This window comes from Alternaria burnsii (genome assembly GCF_013036055.1).
Source record: "Alternaria burnsii strain CBS107.38 chromosome Unknown 731, whole genome shotgun sequence".
NCBI lineage: Eukaryota > Fungi > Ascomycota > Dothideomycetes > Pleosporales > Pleosporaceae > Alternaria > Alternaria burnsii.
In genome coordinates, this window is record NW_024066115.1 from 1,312,430 (window position 1) to 1,331,465 (window position 19,036).

Consider the following 19,036-nt stretch of genomic DNA (forward strand, 5'->3'; position numbering starts at 1 on the left):
GGTTCCATCTCCCTTATGGGCTGTGTAGAATAAACCTCTGTTCATAGCTCCTTTGTATCAGCCAGTTCGTGGAGATTGTTCATGGTCTAGATCTTGTGTCTGCGTGCGCCATGTGTCTTCTTGACCGCATATACGCCACGGCGTCTACGTCACACCTGGGCAGCACCGTGCATGTTTATGGCGTATCCATCACGTGCGTCACCCCTCCTCCTTTGTGGTTGCAGACATGTAGGCTAAATGTATCTTTGGAGGTTGCCTACGCGGAAAGCGCATCGTTCTCATGTAATCTTGCTTTACCCCTTCACTAGATCGAAACCCCGGCCTGTGGGCATGTTCTACGGCGCATCGTCATGGGCCTCTGAATCAGCCACCTGAAAGTATTTGCGAATTGTCTCAGTTTTCAATTGGACGTACCCAAAACTAATGTACGGTGTGAATTCCGGCAGAGCCCGTGCGCCCAAGCTATCTACGCACGCAGGTACCAGCAACCAAAGAATCTTGTGGCCAGGTGACTATACCACTACTCAGCGATGCGGACACTATGCACACCAGCACTTCTGACACTGCAAATCAGCAGTGCATACAGGGTGCTTCAAACCTTCTGCATGCTTTAGCCCGTTGTGATGCGGTACCTGACCCTCTCCGGCAGGTTTAGCTCGCGATAGCTTATTTATGAAACACAACCTACGTCGTTGAAACGAATCGCTGCAGGAATAGTTTGTCAGGGCCTCAGGCACCTTATAACATGCCCTACTAGGGGCGTTCGCATTGCTTTTATTATCCGTCGCATTGCTTTTATCGTCGTTCGCATAATACTCCGCAGAGTGCTCCGGTAGCCGCAGTATAACCAATCATTTTCACAGAGCTGGCTTCACTTCTTTCATTTGATGAGGCTGCGCTTCCTTCTTTCTGTCCTGTCTCCATCCTAACCACCTCTCGTCCAAGCGCACGTTCCCAACCATCCTTTCCTTACTGCGCTTTCTTGAATTTCGATCTGGATCGACTCTCTCTGACCGACAACCCCAAACGCTTGAGCAACATGTTGGCGCAGGCTAGAATTAATACGTTGAAGGAGAAGATGAAGGTTCTCAAAGATCTATACACGAGTCGGCGCTACACACAGTGCGCAAACCTTGGAGAGCATCTGCTGGCCGAAGTCGACGACAAGGTACGTAGCGATGCACATGACATGGCCCACCCTCCTTGTGTTGGGAGCTGGCTGAGGTAGACGTGAAACGTCGGAAGCAAGAGCTGACCATCAACAGGTCCATCCTGTACATACCGCTTACTTAAATTTCTACATTGCACTCTCTCACGATACACTGGCAAGAGAAGCGACCCTTAAAAATCGCTATAAAGAATTGAATGCTGCGGAGAAGTACTACAAGGAGACTATCGTCGCTCTTGCACCACCCTCGCCATCTTCTACTGCACCGACCGTGGACGACGAGCAGCCCATGACACCAGACTCCGCCACCATTCCAGACGAGCAGGCCTGGTTCCGACGATTGTCTAGAACGAGATCTTTCGACTCCACTAGCAGTTATCGCAGCTCGACCTCAAGCACGGCTTCCTACGCCTTTGACTTGGAGCAGGACCCAGATCTTGCGCTTAGGAATTTCCGCTTTCCATCACCACCCGGAAAAGACGCGAATTGGGGTACGCCTGCCGAGTCTAAAACCCTATCACAGTACTTTAGCAACGACAATGTGCTATCACCGCTATCAACCGAGCAGGTGCGATCGAAACCAGGGGTCCGGTTACCGAATGGCACCCCCGCCTTTATTCGTATGGTAGAGGGTCACCTTGCTAGTGTTAAAACTCTTAAAGAGGCTACTGGTGTACGGGGTGTCCGATTTGCCTTCCCAACACCTTCTCCCTCGCCCACAAAGTCGTGGTTTAGGGATTCGAGGAGCAGTCCCCTATCAGAAGAGGAAGAGAGGGAAAACCGACGACAGAAGAGGAGGAATGTGACATTCCGACCACGCTTTGATCCTGAGAGTGTGCGGCAGCTGTGCAATGATGCACTGGCAGAGCTCTAATCAACGTCGGAGCTACATTTGAGTGGGTCGCTTTCTAGTACCCACATACACGACAGTGAAAACGCGCATAATGAACGCACAAGGAGGTATTTCTCTCCCAAGATTAACAACGATGCACATGTTTTATACGATTCTCTTTTGTTTATTTAGCAAGGTGTCCCAGGAGGATGAAGTCTCATATACCCCAGTTTAGAATCTTTTGGTTGGCTCTTTTGTAAAGCTATGATTTCTGTATATCCACGCCTTGGCTGCGAACTTCTAGTTGTATCAGTATAAATAAGCTTTCTCTTCTACACTGCACGTTGCTTCAGAGTCCCCTGAATATGTGGACCATACTTCATATTCCTAGGTAAAAACCCTTGAGAAGGGCATTTGCAAGTCTCACACGTGATGATTGGCACACCAAGTGGCCTGCTTCAAGGCTAGATGAATGCATAGTATATTCATATGTTGAACCCCTCAATGCATGCTCGTAGGCAGTGTGACAAATGGTCCGATCGGTGAAGAAAAAAACTCGCTCCGTGATATCGTACTTTTTGAAACCCGCCACCGTAATGCCCTAAACGCCGTTGCAATGCAAGCTCCACCACACTCCCAGATCTTGTAGATATGCTCTATTTCTGCATCTCATCCAACCCCCTCTTGATTCTCTGACACTTGATCTTAAGAAGCTTGACACTCTCCAAGAACAGCTCGTCACTCTCCCACTGTCCTGTGCTCTCCACCTTGAAGATGAAGTGATCCCGTATTCTGCCTAGCTTCACTTTGTCCTTAAACTCGGGATGCCTTAGGCACTCTCTGCTCACAGTGTCGTTCATGGCGTTCTCGACTACAGCTTTTGGCTCGCCTTCCTTGCCTTCTAGCTCAGCATGTTTCTGGGTGTCTTCGGAGGTGACTTTGTCGAGTTTGATCACCCCGCGGGGGAAACAGCGGGCGAATTTCTTAGCGTCTGCACCGATGATAGGCTTCGTGATATCGATGGTAGGCATAAGGCGGTACGAAGCAGTCGCTACGGGCGAGAACTTGGCGTGGTCTTGTCCGATGCCCTTGATGGCGTGCATGCTCAAGGCTATGCTCTGTCCAGGTCTCATCTTGGCGATGAGAATGTCCGGGTTTGTAGATCGAATCTCTTTTCCTTCGCTATGCGCAAACACGTCGTTTTGGCGACCATGAGGCTCAAAGACAATATCTTTAGCGTAGACATTGTGACCGACGTAGAGCTTGTCGGGGTCGGTTTCTCCAGCTACTGCTCGCTGAAGACCGCCGTCTTGCCATTTGCACTCTACGTCCAGTCGTAGTACTACCGTGTTATAATCGGCAGGTGTTCCTGAACCTGCATCGTCGTCTGTAGGTTTCTTGTACCATTTCATCCAGCGTAGACCCTCGCGGTCGCCGCACAAAGGGATCAGACCGAGGCGGTGGGCGAGCACCTCGTCCTGGATAATGGATGTGTTTTGGTAGATGAAGACGTCTTCTATGGCGAGGGTAGGGATTTCGGAGAGGAGAATGCGGCGAAAAGCGTTGGCAACCGAGGTGTCGATACCAGTGAGAGAGAATTCAGTGTTATTGGGGGAGTGCTTGTGGAAGCTAACGTTGAAGTTCTGGGTCCGTGATTAGTATAAAGCCAAGTATATGGGTGAGGTTTGTGGTCGCGCATACATTCTTGAAGTACTCCAAGTCCCATTCATGATTCTCACCAGGCCAGTGTCCTGGAAAGTCGGTAGACTGCTGGTTGGTGACAGTCTCTGGACCCACTCCAAGCGTCTAGTCGTTGCATTAGCGAGAAGCAAATGATATATTCCAAGTCGCGTAGGTACCTTGCGCTTCATCAGCTCCTGTGCACTCGGTGTCGACATGGTTGCGGTGTTGAGGTCAAGTTTGGTGTGCTCGGTGGGGAGCACTTTCCATGTTCACAAAAAGTTCGAGGAAGGCGCCGGCGCGCCAAGACCCACCCAGCCAATGGCGGTAGGCTCAATCTGGTAGCATCATCGATATGAGGAAAGCTCCCCTCCAACGCCACGACCTCACTCTCCACTCTACACGCCCATTGAGGCCCATACATCGACGTAGGGAGAGATACAACCACCATGCCTGTCTCCTTTGCGCGTCTGGCCGGCCCCGCGGCGAAGCGAGTGTGCCTCAACGCCTCCCGACCCCAGCTCCGAACCGCAATCCCTTCACGACCCATTGCGCGATGCCTGTCGACCACATTCCCCCGCCGATACGCTGAAGTCGAAGAGAGCCAGCGGACACGATTGGTGGCGACCGATTCCAACTTTGGTGGCGTTGCACCGGCCGAGACAGCCCAGGAAACGAGGGCTGAGGAGGACGACCATGTAGACACCAGGAAGATCCGGCATTACACGGTCAACTTCGGACCCCAACATCCCGCTGCCCACGGTGTGTTGCGCTTGATTCTGGAGTTGAACGGAGAGGAGATCGTGCGCGCCGACCCACACGTTGGACTGTTGCACAGAGGAACAGAGAAGCTTATCGAGTACCGCACATATCTCCAGGCCCTGCCCTACTTTGACCGACTCGACTACGTCTCTATGATGACCAACGAGCAGTGCTTCTCGCTGGCTGTCGAGAAGCTACTGAACATCGATATCCCAATTCGCGCCAAGTACATCCGTACCATGTTCGGCGAAATCACCCGCATTCTGAACCATCTCATGTCGGTTTTGTCCCACGCCATGGATGTTGGTGCTCTGACACCTTTCTTGTGGGGTTTCGAGGAGCGTGAGAAGCTCATGGTGAGTTCTGTGTGTGGCAATACTGTACATCACGCTTGCTGATTACATGCAGGAATTCTACGAACGTGTTTCTGGTGCCCGTCTCCACGCGGCCTACGTCCGCCCTGGTGGTGTGTCACAGGATCTTCCTCTCGGTCTGCTCGACGACATCTACCAATGGGCTACTCAATTCGGTGACCGCATCGACGAGACTGAGGAGATGTTGACAGACAACCGTATCTGGATTGGCCGTACAAAGGGCGTTGGTGTTGTCTCAGCTGCTGACGCCATCAACTACTCCTTCTCCGGTGTTATGCTTCGAGGATCTGGTGTTCCATGGGACGTCCGCAAGTCGCAGCCATACGACGCCTACGACAGGGTTGATTTTGATGTCCCAGTTGGCGTCAACGGCGACTGCTATGACCGTTACCTCTGCCGTATGGAGGAGTTCCGTCAGTCGCTTCGTATCATCCACCAGTGCTTGAACGACATGCCAGCTGGCCCCGTCAAGGTCGAGGACTACAAGATCGCGCCACCACCACGTGCGGCCATGAAGGAGAACATGGAGGCGCTCATTCACCACTTCCTGCTCTTCAGCAAGGGTTACACCGTCCCACCTGGTGAGACATACAGCGCCATCGAGGCCCCCAAGGGAGAGATGGGTGTCTTCCTGGTCTCAGACGGTAGCGAGAGGCCATACAGGTGTAAGATTAGGGCACCCGGATTCGCCCACCTGGCCTGCATGGACCAAATCTCAAGAGGCCATTTGCTTGCAGATGCCGTCGCCATCATTGGCACAATGGACTTGGTAAGAGTTCCCCCCGAATCACATGATAATATCGCTAATCCGGGACAAAAATAGGTATTTGGTGAAGTTGACCGATGATCAAGAAGTAGAAGAAAGGAATAGAAAGGCGGTTGCATTCTGCTTCGAACCGAGTCGGAGCCGCGGGTGTTAGGTGACCAATTGTACATATGGTACTTTGACAATTTCTTGAAATTCAATGACATTTGTATGTTTATCACCTCTCTTCACGCCTGTGCATCCACGATGGGAAGTCACTTGAAGAAACGCTGTTGATGAAAGGCCCATGCTGGAGGACGATGGTCAGTCAATGCAAATACACGTACAGGAGGGAAACTGAATAGGTATTAAAATTACACGCCTCAGCTTGCAGCCTACGTTAGCTCCTAATAGAAAAAACCCTAAAGAATAATAGTATTATAGGCTTCTAGATTCTCTATTACTATCTACAAAACTCTTTACGTGCGTTGTTGTAGTAGGGAGAGGTAAAATCTGTTTAAGGAAGTGTCTGGTTCTTTCTTTGGTAGTACTTGCAAGAGTCAGCCCCACATATTGTCTCCACATTCTGACAACGACAGCTGCTCCCCGACCGAAGCAACCTCTTCTGCTCTTTACCTGCAACATATCTGTCGGTTCCAACTCCCCAAACCTTTAGGTGTTGCTGACACATCCCATGCATCGCGTCTCCTTTCGTCATCTCCTGAATACCGCGACTTCCCCTACGTCCTACTACCATTTCTACGGTTGCTAAGACGGACAATACAGAACCCCACAAACCCTGTATCATAACTCGACGTGACAGAAACAACGGCAGCGAAATTGAATCGGTAATTCGGTAACTTAGTGTGTAGACGAAGCATGAAAGAGAAGGACTCGAAGCAGAATTTGATATCCGATGCATGGCTTGTGATTTGTTCCAGCTTGAGCCAGTACTCTGAACGGAAGACACATGTCGAGACTCAGTTCCACTTGCATACCTCCTGTCTTTGCAGATACGGAATTGTGGGAGTTTTGCAGCTCGTGTCTTCGACTAAATAGCTAAGTATCTCGCTGAGAACCAATTCTTGTGCTCTTATTGTCTGAATTGTTACATACTTTAGGATGGTCGATTTAGCATATAGTCATGCAATTCGAGCAGAAGTAAGCATAGGGTGAGAATTTCTGGCCCCCACAGGCTTAGGATTATACCTAGGTAAGCATTGACTTGGTGGCGTTCGGACGCTCCCCAGAGAGTACCGTGAGTAGATGCATCAACCACTTGCTAAACATATGCAGTGGAGATGAAGCAGCCGATACCTGCCTAAAAACTATTTCTGGCCAATACTTCAACATGTAGAGTGCAGATCCTCCTAGAACAACTCGTGGCTATTCGGTCCATGTGATAAGCGACGTCGCTCTTTCCCAATCAGTGTTCCAGAGCTTCAATATTGTGCTCGTACTGCAACAAGCAAGCTTCTGAGGATACGGTATAGAGCCGAGCTTTCCAACTTGGGATGCCGCCTATCCTTTCGAAGAATACTGTCCCACTGGCTAGAAGTACCTAGATATCTCAGCGTCAATGCGAACCTAGTTTAATATATGGTGGCGTCCAGGCAACAACGCCGAATACCAACGTGCCGCCCGTCGGTGTGGCTGGGAGTTGCCGCAAAGGGGGCGGCCTCTCAGATCAACACGAACGAGACCTTGGCTCAACTTCCAATGACTCACCTGCGACACGCTACAGTCTTTCTTCATGCTCCAGAATCATCAGCTCCAAATCGCAAATGCTCGATCAAAGTCACTAGAGTCTTCACCCCTCGAGGTCTACGCGCGAAAGCCAGCATGTGAGACGGTGTTCAGGTTATACAGTCAGTTTCTTGCGACCTAGCAGGTCCGTTCATCACAACTTTACGAAAAAAAAAGTTACTTATACATCCCCAGGCTAATCGCAGATCAAAACTCTCCTTCTTCCGCCAGCCCGATCGTCGAAAGCCCAGATACCTAGCTCGCTTTCGTACATCCAACCACGCCTCCTACCAGGAAGGGACTGCTTGCTCTCGATACACGAACGAGCGAATTTTCCACCAATTGTATCCATGCCGACCAGCACCTGTCTCAGGCTTGCCGACTTACCTTCGTATACACTCACGCTCATCGATAAGATGCTATAAACACCCGCTATTGCCTGAGAACGAGTCTCGATTCGCACGCGGATTCATTCAGAATATACTGTAGGAACCTCTGCATTAGATCAGGGCAGCCGACACACTTTGTTAGAGCCGTTGCTGTAGACTTCTCGGTACGTATCGCGTCGGATCATATGAGTATGACAAGAAGGTTGCGGGATCTTGCAACTTGGAGGCATGTGGACTGAGGTTATAACGAAAATTAGGCTGACAGATTCTGATCACCGTGCAATTTGTGTTCAAGAGGAGCATCTGTAAGGGATTGCACTTTTCAGGCCGTTCGATTGATCGCACTCCTCCTGCATACCCTACGCTGGGGATCCACGCTGCGGACTATAAACGTACCAATTGCATCAGCATGCCACCCTCCTGCTCACTTTGCCTGCATCGCGCTTCTCAGCGGCCACTCGCCAAACGTTTGCCTACTGCAGCCGGCGCAGGATGCTTATTCCAACTACATACGGGGGATGGGTTGCACTGTATATTTTGCGACATCGACATGAAAGCGAGCATATGGATGAATACCTAGTTTCGTGTCGCATGTGATGTAGAACGCATGTTGCTTGTGATTGTATGTAGTAGGGAAGTATTGGAAGACTAAACTGAACGGATCGAGTTGCTGCCTGCTACAACATGACTCTATCAGCTTCTCATGTTGGTTCGTAGTCAGTATGCAATTTGTAGCCTCATGTTCTTCCTATAGCTCGCCCTACAGACCTGGAAATCATCGTGAAGATGCTTTCGCTACGAAAAAATGCTGGTGTTGTATTCTCAATAGCCATAGACTACTGCGAAACCTGACGTAGTCCTTATGTTTGGGTAGCTGCAGGTGGTGGATAGGTTGCAACCGCTCTACAGTGACTTTGAGGTATTAATAGCTATATGAATGCCATTTGAGATATCGCATGCGCATGTATAAGGATCAATCAAATCGTATCATGTGGCATAGTGCCGACATACGTTTCCCTCTTGTACTAATCAGGCTTACCTATGTACCTTCGCTGTTCGTATAATCAGCTATCAGTCATCGACATCAATCGCACATGAAACATTCTAACGGTAGATCTTGCAGGGGCAGGACAACGATAGGTTCACCGTCCCGCGCGGATGTTACTCGCCGCTCCAAGGTCCTTCATCCCTTGGCACATTGGGCCTGAGGTCAGTGCTCGCCCGTCTCCTAATAACGCGACCCCACAAACACTCAGACTTATCTAGTCATCCAGAAAATTGGCCTCCTTTTGCTATCTTTTTACTTTACACCTTGCTATCATGGTTCAGGCCGCTCCTTTTAGTCGCTTTCGAGCATCGACACAAACATTGTATCTTCTGCACTGGCTGAAAGGACTTTGGCGATAGCCAGTTCAGCCTACCGAGATTCGAGACTATGATCTTCACAGTATACAGGTAAGTGAAGTTGGATCGACGCGTCGGAAGCTTCGAAGGCTCTCAGTCGCGCATTTTGGAGTCGACTGACTGCCTTTTTATACTGTCTCCATTTCCGTAATTCTATCCTCTCCTCAACAAGAGCTAACTCGTCCCGTACTCACGTTTCTAGATTCCCGGAAGATTCACAACCTCCAGAAGGCTAGCGACGCGTACTCTGCCCAACGTCGAACGAGCAGCCCGGAAGACATCTGCCCTTTTCGGTCGACCCAAATCAATTCGGGGAGACCCCACATACAAGTTTCAAGCGTACTATTGTATAGTGTGAACGCGGCGCTATCTCTAGCTCGACACTGGGTTAAACGAGTAATACGGCCGAACTGTCAGTCAACTTGATGGCATCTCCGATGGATACATCGTCCGGAAACGAACACAATCTACTTGGTGATTGAAAGAGTCCCTAAAGATTCTGTCTAGATATTTCGGAGCTAGGTTGCGCATTACTGGCACTGTGTATTGCGACGTTGAGGAATTGGAAGGTCTGACGACCCATGTATACAAGCGAGGAGACCGCTACACGATCTTGTGGGAGATGTGTACATACGGATAAAGTCTGCTTTATTAGTACTTGCAAATTGAGCGGCAAGCATTGATCGTAGCTCAAGATTTCTTATGATGGTGGTCGAAACTTGCTTTACGCCTACGGTGCCGCACACGTTGCAAGAACATCAGGAGAATTCAGTTACACAAGTATTACATAGCGATTTCCGTCTCATATGAGACAAATTGATGTAAGCAGATAGCTAAATGATGGAAAAGTGAAAAAATCTGTCACATTCTTAATGAGTGAGATAAGACCCGCAGTGTGCCCCCTAAAATAGTGTGCCCATCCTGCCTGATGGCCGTAGCTTCAATTTGGAGTCTGTCATATGTGTGGGTGCGTGGGAGGATGCCCAAGGATGCGACGCGTCGTGAGGCTGCACTGACGGCGATGCCGCGGACAGTGACAGTGACGTGGTACTCGAGTCGTCCGGCGTGCTCTGCTAATGTAGAGACTAGCTCATTGTTTGGCTCTTGTCTTGTCGCTGGTGGGTTCGTTCTTCTCGTCGTGTTCGTTCTCCCCGTTGTGTGTGCTCCTCCGTAACGGAGGGCTGGGTCCCTGGCTTATGGTCGAGGGCGGAGCAGCAATTCGTTTCTCTACGATGCAGTCAGCTCATCCACAGTCTTCTCTTGATGAAAAAGACTCATACTGTCATCTCTCAGATTTTTGTTCAAGATCACTGGTTTGGCACGCTTACGACCTGCTGTCATGGTGTTTGTGAAGCGCAAGCAGGACGCGTTTACTGTTCTTCTGTTGGGTGTGAGAGGAGGTAGAGCTTGAGTTATAGAGAACAAAAACCCTTGAAGTGTGCTTCTAAGTGAGTTGGTGCTGTAGTCGCTGTAGGATTTGTGAATTTGAACGGTGGGACCGGCCCCTAAGCGACGGTGTGGCTGAGGGGTAAACAAGTACGATCGATGGTTAAGGTAGGCGATAGAAGCCAGCCTTGCACTGGGGTTTGATAGTGGGTAAGGCAGGTTCACATTTGGGTTCACTCGAAACAACGCCTGCTCGGCTCCTACACTTGCCTAGCAAGCACTGTCGATATGGCGACACTGTGGGTGACACTCCATTGCATCAAAGCCGCTCGTGATGAGAGACATGACGGCAACTCATCTCCTCTCGGTATTGAAGATCGAACCCGTGCTAGCTGTCATTAGAGACATTGCGCAGAGTTAGCGATGGAGTGGCAAAGGTTGCGTTAATATCCAGCCTGAATTGTTAATATTAAGCTGTACGGCCGATACGCAAGCCCGTGATAAGTATTTTGGTACGGCATCCTGATACTCTCTCTAGCAGCTGGTGGTGTTTTGAATCTTGTTACATGGGGCATGACTCGTAGTGCTTGCTTGGGGATATGGCGTTCCGTTTTGGTCTTAGTTCCAATCGGCGGTGAAGCAAAACAGTCATTCGGCGTCGTCGTCAAACAACCGCCATATTACAACTTACTATCCGTCATTCGAAGAACCCACGAAAAAGATCATTGCCTGGAAGTACCTTTCAGTTCGTCAGTAACTGCTACTGAAGGTGAACGATGATCGTGCGTCCTTACCCGATCACAATTGTGTACCAAGGCATTGCGTCTGATCCCATCAGCTGTGCTGACCCAGCCAAGAGCAGACAGAACAGCGGCATTATTATGATTCGAAGTGACTGCTCCTTCACAACAGTGAAGGTAGCAATCGGGGCAATAAGAATCAGTATCGCTAACACGTATACGAACGCGTTTGCAGCGGCCGATACTGTGTTGCTGTTGATAACCCGACCATTACTGTTCTGCTCCTCCTCTTCCTGATATCTGCGCCTATACACCGGCAGTCTCATCAAAAGGTCCTGAGAAGGCGTAGCGATAACATCGACCAGAGGATTCAGGAGCCAGTCACGAATGAAGAGCGCCATGGGCGGAAGACCTTCGTCATCCACCGCGGCTAGATTGGACGGGATTGGGTCGCCCTCCTGGCCGTACATCGAAGCCAACTCCCCATTTGCACTGCGCATACCAGTTTTGTTGACAAGGCTGTTGATGCGGTATTTGTTCATGGATGCCATCGAAGGCGGCGTCGACGAGCTCATCCTCGGAGAAGTCTTGACAATACGTTCTGCCCATATCATCAGCCGCTGGTGAGAAAGTATAGTATGTCGATATAACTACCGTGGAGCAGCAGTGAATTAACCAGATTATTCATTGCGCTCTTGTACTCAGCCTCGGATGGCGAAAGTTCTTCACGTTGTGCGTTCTTTCGTAGGAAGTCTTCGACTACTCTTCCACATTGGTGGACCTCGCCCTCGACGTGCGCTAGGCATAGTGCCCATTCTCTACCGAAAGTCTCGTGAATTCCAAGTTGTGGACAACCGGCGGTCATCTCGAAGAGTTCACTGTGGTTGTATAGAGCTTCGATGCGCTCCCTAACCGATGGTGCATTATTGATTTGACGAGAGCTGGCATTCGTTGCCATCGCGATTGAACGTGATAATCTGGAAAGGTATGTGACAGCTGAAATGCCTCTGAAGAGTGATTGCTGTCACCTAGCAGATTTCAGTGTTATAAGGAGTATTCGCTGACAGTCGGGTCCTCTGTCGGGTGGCAGGTGGTACCGCATTAACTCTCTTGGATCTTTTGCCACCTCTTCTTTCTCAAGAGCCTCATGCTGAGCTGTCTGATAAACATGCAACACCGCATTGGGGCGCCGCAGCGTAAGCCCGAGTATGCACGAGTAGGCTTTGATGGGTCGAATCAAAGCTAATGTTTCTTGCTATCCATTACACCGCTTGAGACCATCTCTGGGACCACATCGATCGGACACACATAAAAGTTCACCGGAAATGAGAGTCTAAACACCGTGATAGGCTTGACGGCAAGCCCGGAGGAAGTCAAGGTCGCATACAGCAAGAGACAGCCACGTTCGATATCCATGAGCAGTCAAAGCCATAGCAAGCGCAGATTGTCGTGGCCTTGGGAGGCTATGCCGATACGTCAAAAGAGTTGACCGGGATTGTGGGATGGTGCGCGGACGTGCATGCTGTGAGAACATCCTCTGAAAGCTGATCGTCGCATGCTAGGATCGCTGGCTCGACCCGTGCCGACAAATCCGGGCCAGTTTGTTTCTCTCAAGAGAAGATCAAAGAATCGAAGCTAACGGATGTAGAGAAGCAGTGTTGAAGCTCTTGAGCTTTCCTGATGCTCCTGCTAACTAACAAGCGAACTTCTGAGCCGAAGGCCGCCAAACCTCGTCAACCCCGCCATAAACAATCGTCCTGGGATTCATGCTATCAACTCATGGGCTTGCTCGCTGCATTTTCGGGCCGATACTGTCTTGGGGACGGCCTATCGAGAGTGCGCACATTATATACAGGCAACACTCATGGTGTCTCCCTTTTTCGCTGCGCAATGGTTCTCTGACAAGGACAGGACGGCTCCTGTTCATTCGACGTTCGTGTGTACCACCAACGCGCTTTTGCGCCATCATATGACTCTGCTTCGCAGCAGCACATGCTGTACGACCATGGCGTTACAAGGGCCAAGGTCGACCATGTCTGTCAGATCAACGCGCTCTTGACGATACCTTCCCGAGACGATTGTCATGGAAACTGCATTGAAAGCCCTGCGCCTGGCTATTTGGGATCATACTCTGACAAACGCTTTACTGGCTTTGACGACATACACCATACTTGCGGTTCGAACAGATCCTTCGATTCTGACAGACAGCGAAGACAACCACTACACCACCAGGAGCCGAATGATATCTTTTGACGACCCTCCTGGATTGAGGACCCATGCATCTTGGGTCTTCAGCGTTGTTCCGGTAAGATTGGCCATCATAGGAGCCTACACCGCCTTTACGCTGAAGCTGTCAGCCTTGTCGTTGTCGATCCACTCACGAAGTGATAATGGTTACCAACTCGCTCATCAACCCAGTGACTTGTAACGTCATCGTGGCTATTTAATCCAGTTCAAAGAACAAGAAAAGCTCGAACTGACTCCCACTGTCTAGACATGCATACTGCCGTCCCTCAAATAACATGTGAACGTCTTTTGAAGACTTTTGCTTCGTTCTAAACTTTCTATCAGCCTCTTGATCGTGGGCTAACCCCTTGTGGTGCTTTTTGTTGGGTTGTCTTGCGATCAGAACCTATTGCGATGAAGACAATGTTCTACTCGTATACGTTCTCGGCAGTAGTGTCATCAGTCGTAGTACTACGACATATCATTTGCGGGCTAAAATACCACGACTAACAGCGTCACCTTCATGCGGAGAGTCGGGTTTCACCAAAAGCGCGAGGGGAGAAGAAAACATCATGAAGATCAATTACTAAAGTAGTCAAGGACAACTTTGGTGTTTGTCCTCTAGTCACCCAGCGTCTTCTTATTCCTGAGAAACTGCATTGAGCTTACATTAAGATGCAAAAAAAAAAGACATGTAGGTAGGGCAGCTCAGACATGACATCCATTCTTCATTTCCCTCTCTTTTACAAGAGCATGCCCGCAGCAGAACCGAACGCCATGATGCCGAACAGCAAAACTCCGGCTTTTGAAGACGCACCCTGTGTGACACCCACTGCGCTGGCAGCTCCTGTCGAGTCCGCAGCTGAAGTACTAGCACTTGCGCTCGTGTCGCTGCTGGCGCTTGCACTTCCGCTCTCACTCAGCGTTCCAGCCGGAGTCGACTGCGCAGCCGTGCCGCTGCCACTACCACTGCTAGCTGCGTCTGGATCCGTCGAATTCGTATCAATTTGGTCGAAAGGCGGGCTGCAGATAACAATCTCGACCCTCTTGCTCAAGCATTCCCCTAGGTCCAAGAAGCTCTGACCATCGGTGATTGAGCACGACGCTGTGCAGGGAAACGGACTGCCTGATGCAGTGGAGTCGTTGCTTGAACAGCATGCATACATGTCCCAGAAAGCATGATCGTTGATGTCAGCGTCGTTGCTGATGACACATCCGCCGTTGCGACCCTCTGGTCGGCCGATAGGATAGCTGGATGGTTGCGCGGATTGTTCAGGAGCGACAGAATTCGAGGCACATCCCACTGCAGGGCCGTAGCTGAATATAGACGGGAACTCTGTAGGTTTGGTGAAAGGGCTGGGTGAGGCGTTTGTATAGGTGGTGTACGAGTAGTTATAGGTTGTTGTCGGCGTTGTTGTGGTCATAGACGTCATCTTGAACAGCTGTGTTGAATGTGGTGTCAGTGGAAGGGCCGGCAGGGTCCAGTGTTATTTGAAGAGGCTGAAGGCGTCAGAGGGACCAAAAGCAAAGAAACAGACTTCAGCTATGAAGCGACGAACGAGCTGACGCGTCTGGAGAACCGAGCTATATAATACTAAGGTGGAGAGATGCGATGTCTCGAACGCAGGCGGAAGGATACGAGGTGTGACAGGTCATTGATACGAGCTTAGGGGGCCCCAATTTAGAAGGTGAGCGTACCTAGGTAGGCTGCCTTCCTGGTTTCTCCAAACAGTAAGTGAGATCATCGAGGTTTGCAGAGCACTTGAACTTTCCGATACCGAGGCGGATGCAGAAGTTTGAAGATCTTCCAGATAGCGTTCGGCGCGCAGCAAACAAACAAGTGACGTGAATGAATGTGCATGGAGGGAGGCCAGTGAGCGCTTGGATGAATGCGGGGCTGGCTGGCTTAGCGTAGCGGCTTGAGCTCCCCGCTAGCTCCCATTGGTCGCCAGCTCTCAGCACCAAATATGCCATTCTCCAACTTTACGAGACTTGTAATCGTAAATCAGTCTCGATAGCACACTTTAGAGCCAAATACTTACGCAGCTTATGAACGTACAATAATCTCCAGACGGTTTCCAAATTCGATCAAGAGCAATGAAAGCCCATGAAGCACAGCGTAAACTTTTTATTTGTTTCACTGTTCTTATGGAAAAGGAAAGGCTTACACAAGAAACAACGAAGCAATAGGTAAATGTTTTGAACAATTGAATTCTCATCTTGGTATCATAGCTGCTATGCAGAATATAGCACATTAACATCATACTAACATCATCACACTCATGCGCTTCCCATAAAGCACCATCTATGCCTTCTCGTCAATAGAGTGGTGTACACCAACAGTGCGGTCTCCGTGCACACTGCTCCTCCTCATTGTTGGGTCCTTATCGTAATCCTGGTCAAGCTGGTTCATCTCATCCTCGGTGTCGTTGAGGTGGTGGAACAGAATCCAGATGATGCAACCAGCAATGAACGACGAAACAGCAAGACCCGCAAACATCCACTGGATCTTGGGGTCGACAACGAGCGGGTTGAGTGCCTCAGAAATAGCAGATCCGAAAGCGTTAGTAAGGAGGTACATGGACTGAACGAACGACTTCATGCTGGGCGGGGCTTTGGTGTATGCGTACTCGAGACCAGTGACAGATGCGAAGATCTCAGAGAGACCGATGAGCATGTAAGCACCAGTTTGAGCGGCAATGTGAATGTTGTTTCCCTGGTGAACGCCATCGACGAGATCAGCGTCGCATGCAAGGGGGTGCGCGTAGCAAGGCCCAGATTGGTAGATGTAGTATTGGATGACGCAAGCGTAAACCATGGCGAAAGAGGCGATCCAGAATCCGGCTACGATACGGTTGATCGGAGGGAACGGAATCTTGTGCTTGCGGAGCGTGGGCATGAGCCACTGGTCAACAATGGGCAAGAAAACGATAATGGCGATGGGATCGAAGTTCTGCATCAGGTCGTTGGGAATACCGTGGCCACGCATTTGACCGGCCTGAGTGACGAAGTTGTTGGAGAAGTTGCCGTAAACAACCCAGTAGATGGGGTAGAAAGCGAAGACCTGGCAGGCGATGAGAGCACGCTTAACTTCATCAACGAAGTGGTCGTCCCAGTTGAGAACCTTGGTCTTGCCCATGCCGGCCTGGTAGGAAGGCTTAGCAGCGTCCATCTTGCGGTTCTTGATCATCATCCAGATAACGCGGAAAGCATCGGTGATGATGGATCCCTGAGGAGGTCGGACAACGTAGACCTTGCGACCGAGGACGAGGACGAGCAGTCCGACGAAGAAGACGCAGAGGCAAAGCAGGTAGGCGGACCAGAAATCAACGTCACGCTCCATGTAGGGGGTGGCGAGCAGAGACAGAGATCCGGCGTTGATGCACCAGTAGAAGATCATGTAAATCCTCTGGATAGTAATCGCAGGATCAATGATAACTTTCTCACCAGTCTTGTCGTCGTGGCCAATGACCATCTGCCTCCTCTTGTATTGATCGGCAATCAAGGGAGCGACGTTGGACTTGATACCACCAGTTCCAAGACCAATGACAATGATGGAAACGATGAAACCACCAAGTCCAGCGCCGTGATCGAGAGCAGCCGGGATAGATGTGCAGGTAAGGATGATAAGACCGACGATGTAGACACAGCAGAAAATGACGATGGTGTTGTACTTTCCAAGGTATTGATCGGCAATGATGGCACCGAGGATAGGAGTGACGTAGCACCAGAACTGAAAGAAGGTGGAGAGACCAGTGGCTCCTTGGTGACCCATACCGAGTGCACCACGACCTTCTGAACCGTCGCGAGGACGCGAGATGTAGTTTTGGAAGATACCGGAAGCACCATAGTAGGTGAAACGCTCACAGAGCTCGACGATGGCGACCAAGAAAGCACTCTTGGGAAGAGGCTCTCCGACCTTGCGGAGGGTCTTCAATTCCTCAGCGGTAGGCCTGATACCGCCAATGCCGTCGTCCTCTTGGACAAAGGAGGCACCATCAGATCCGGAGCCGGTAGTCAGCGCACCGGGCTTCTCAAGGGAGACATGGGCGCCGGCAACGTTGGAGTCGTTGATGGTAGCACCGTAAAGATGAGGGTGGTGGTCAGCGGCCTCTTGACCATGCTGGAGTGCCTCAGCGCTGTTGAAAGTGTCAGTAAGCTGTCTTGGTCTCGACAGACCCGAGTACAAAAGGGCCGAGGGGCAGGTATATAACATACGCAGTAGTCTCATGGGCGGTAGCCATGGCTTCAAAGCTCAATTACAACCAAAGACAGAGTCAATGGAAAGGCAGCCCAGAGTGAGTGTAACCTGAGGTAGAAGAGAAGGTCCGGTAACACCTGGAGTCTTAATAGAAGAACGAAGACACCTCCATTATTTAACCCACCCCCTCGTTGAGCACGCGCGGAATCCACCTGCCAGTCACGTATCCAATGGCTCCGACGTTCGCCTCTGTCGCTCAAGGGTTGTGGAACCAAGCACGCACAAGCACTCTCGCCATGACCGATGTAACGTCTTGATAGCTCTGCTCCTAACCAGATAAGCGTAGTCGTCCGGCACAAGGCTTGTCGAAGCCTTCCCTTGGCGGCTTAGTCGCGCCATTGCCCGCTCGGCGTGCAGCTAACCGATTCGCCCCCAAGCCGGAACAGCTGCAAGCACCTGCCAAATGCGGCGATTGCACGCGGCGATCTTACGTTGGTGTTTTCGACAAAGTAGTTGGTTACCACACTCTATCACGCCGTGCCGAGCTGCCGGGCCTGACCACCGTGAATGCGTACGCTGTGGTTCGCCCGTTTGCTGCGGCGTTGGACGACCCCAGCACCATCAATGCTCGTATAAAAAACCGCACACGTAACTTTAGCTGCAGTCATGCTAACCGTGCCGCCACAGAGATAGGATGGCATCGGCAATCCTGCAACCAAATAGCCAACGTATTCTATTTGCAATCCAGCTCTGACCGGTCCATAATCTTTTCAAGTCTCCAGCCTTCCAGACACTCATCTGGAAAATTTGCCTGGCCGACCCACCCCGATTGCGGAAAGTAGAAATAGTTCAGACAGTCTCTCCGGGTTCAGGGACCAGGACCGCCGAATCTAACGACCTCGGTTTCTTTCCAAACAGTCCCGAATACACACTAGTTCGGGCGACGCCGAGAGGAAGACAGAGAGATAAGCTTCTGACCCGCAGTGGAGCTGTTCACGGTCGTCTCGCCTAGACACGCTCGATTGGGGATTCAAGCCACGACATGGCCAATGGATCTGTGAGGATCTCCGCATCGCGCGCTTATGGGCTGCTTAGTGGGGAATTTAAGCGGTGGTTGGGTTTTCGATGGTGATGGACCATCTTTGCTTGGTAACGGTGACCGAGGATCAGGCGAGAGATGAGCGTAAGACGGGGGACATTGCAATCCGACATTGTATATCGCAAGTCTCTTGTCGTGGTAATGACAACCGCGTGTTGCAGGCCTTGGCCTTCATGCACATCACGTCCTTCTCCGCTGTAAATGTTACTCGGCCTCCGTCACGATATGCAATTTCCGCCATAAGCACGGCTAAGCTGCAGCGCCCAGACACGGAAGGCGCGGTC

At 50.7% G+C, this 19,036-nt stretch overlaps 6 protein-coding genes across 6 annotated transcripts; 2 read left to right on the top strand and 4 right to left on the bottom strand.

The window, feature by feature from the left end:
• Positions 1 to 1,039: 1,039 nt before the first annotated feature.
• GT037_007091 (uncharacterized protein) lies at positions 1,040 to 2,042 on the top strand (the record flags this gene model as incomplete). The annotated part of the gene is made up of 2 exons (XM_038932138.1): positions 1,040 to 1,168; positions 1,266 to 2,042. The coding sequence occupies 2 exons, from the start codon at positions 1,040 to 1,042 to the stop codon at positions 2,040 to 2,042; spliced, it is 906 nt and encodes a 301-aa protein (XP_038785610.1).
• Positions 2,043 to 2,656: 614 nt separating this feature from the next.
• Positions 2,657 to 3,898, bottom strand: GT037_007092 (rbp11-like subunits of rna polymerase; the record flags this gene model as incomplete). Its single annotated transcript, XM_038932139.1, has 3 exons — positions 2,657 to 3,643; positions 3,702 to 3,806; positions 3,860 to 3,898. 3 exons carry the CDS (start codon positions 3,896 to 3,898, stop codon positions 2,657 to 2,659), a joined length of 1,131 nt encoding a protein of 376 aa, XP_038785611.1.
• A 231-nt stretch (positions 3,899 to 4,129) lies between these two features.
• GT037_007093 (nadh dehydrogenase iron-sulfur protein mitochondrial precursor) lies at positions 4,130 to 5,639 on the top strand (the record flags this gene model as incomplete). Its single annotated transcript, XM_038932140.1, has 2 exons — positions 4,130 to 4,798; positions 4,851 to 5,639. The coding sequence occupies 2 exons, from the start codon at positions 4,130 to 4,132 to the stop codon at positions 5,637 to 5,639; spliced, it is 1,458 nt and encodes a 485-aa protein (XP_038785612.1).
• Positions 5,640 to 10,190: 4,551 nt separating this feature from the next.
• On the bottom strand, positions 10,191 to 12,184 carry GT037_007094 (uncharacterized protein; the record flags this gene model as incomplete). The annotated part of the gene is made up of 5 exons (XM_038932141.1): positions 10,191 to 10,327; positions 10,381 to 10,679; positions 11,178 to 11,225; positions 11,281 to 11,827; positions 11,881 to 12,184. The coding sequence occupies 5 exons, from the start codon at positions 12,182 to 12,184 to the stop codon at positions 10,191 to 10,193; spliced, it is 1,335 nt and encodes a 444-aa protein (XP_038785613.1).
• A 2,011-nt stretch (positions 12,185 to 14,195) lies between these two features.
• On the bottom strand, positions 14,196 to 14,885 carry GT037_007095 (uncharacterized protein; the record flags this gene model as incomplete). The annotated part of the gene is made up of 1 exon (XM_038932142.1): positions 14,196 to 14,885. One exon carries the CDS (start codon positions 14,883 to 14,885, stop codon positions 14,196 to 14,198), a length of 690 nt encoding a protein of 229 aa, XP_038785614.1.
• Positions 14,886 to 15,757: 872 nt separating this feature from the next.
• Positions 15,758 to 17,696, bottom strand: GT037_007096 (di tri peptide transporter 2; the record flags this gene model as incomplete). The annotated part of the gene is made up of 2 exons (XM_038932143.1): positions 15,758 to 17,591; positions 17,671 to 17,696. The coding sequence occupies 2 exons, from the start codon at positions 17,694 to 17,696 to the stop codon at positions 15,758 to 15,760; spliced, it is 1,860 nt and encodes a 619-aa protein (XP_038785615.1).
• Between the last annotated feature and the right edge of the window lie 1,340 nt (positions 17,697 to 19,036).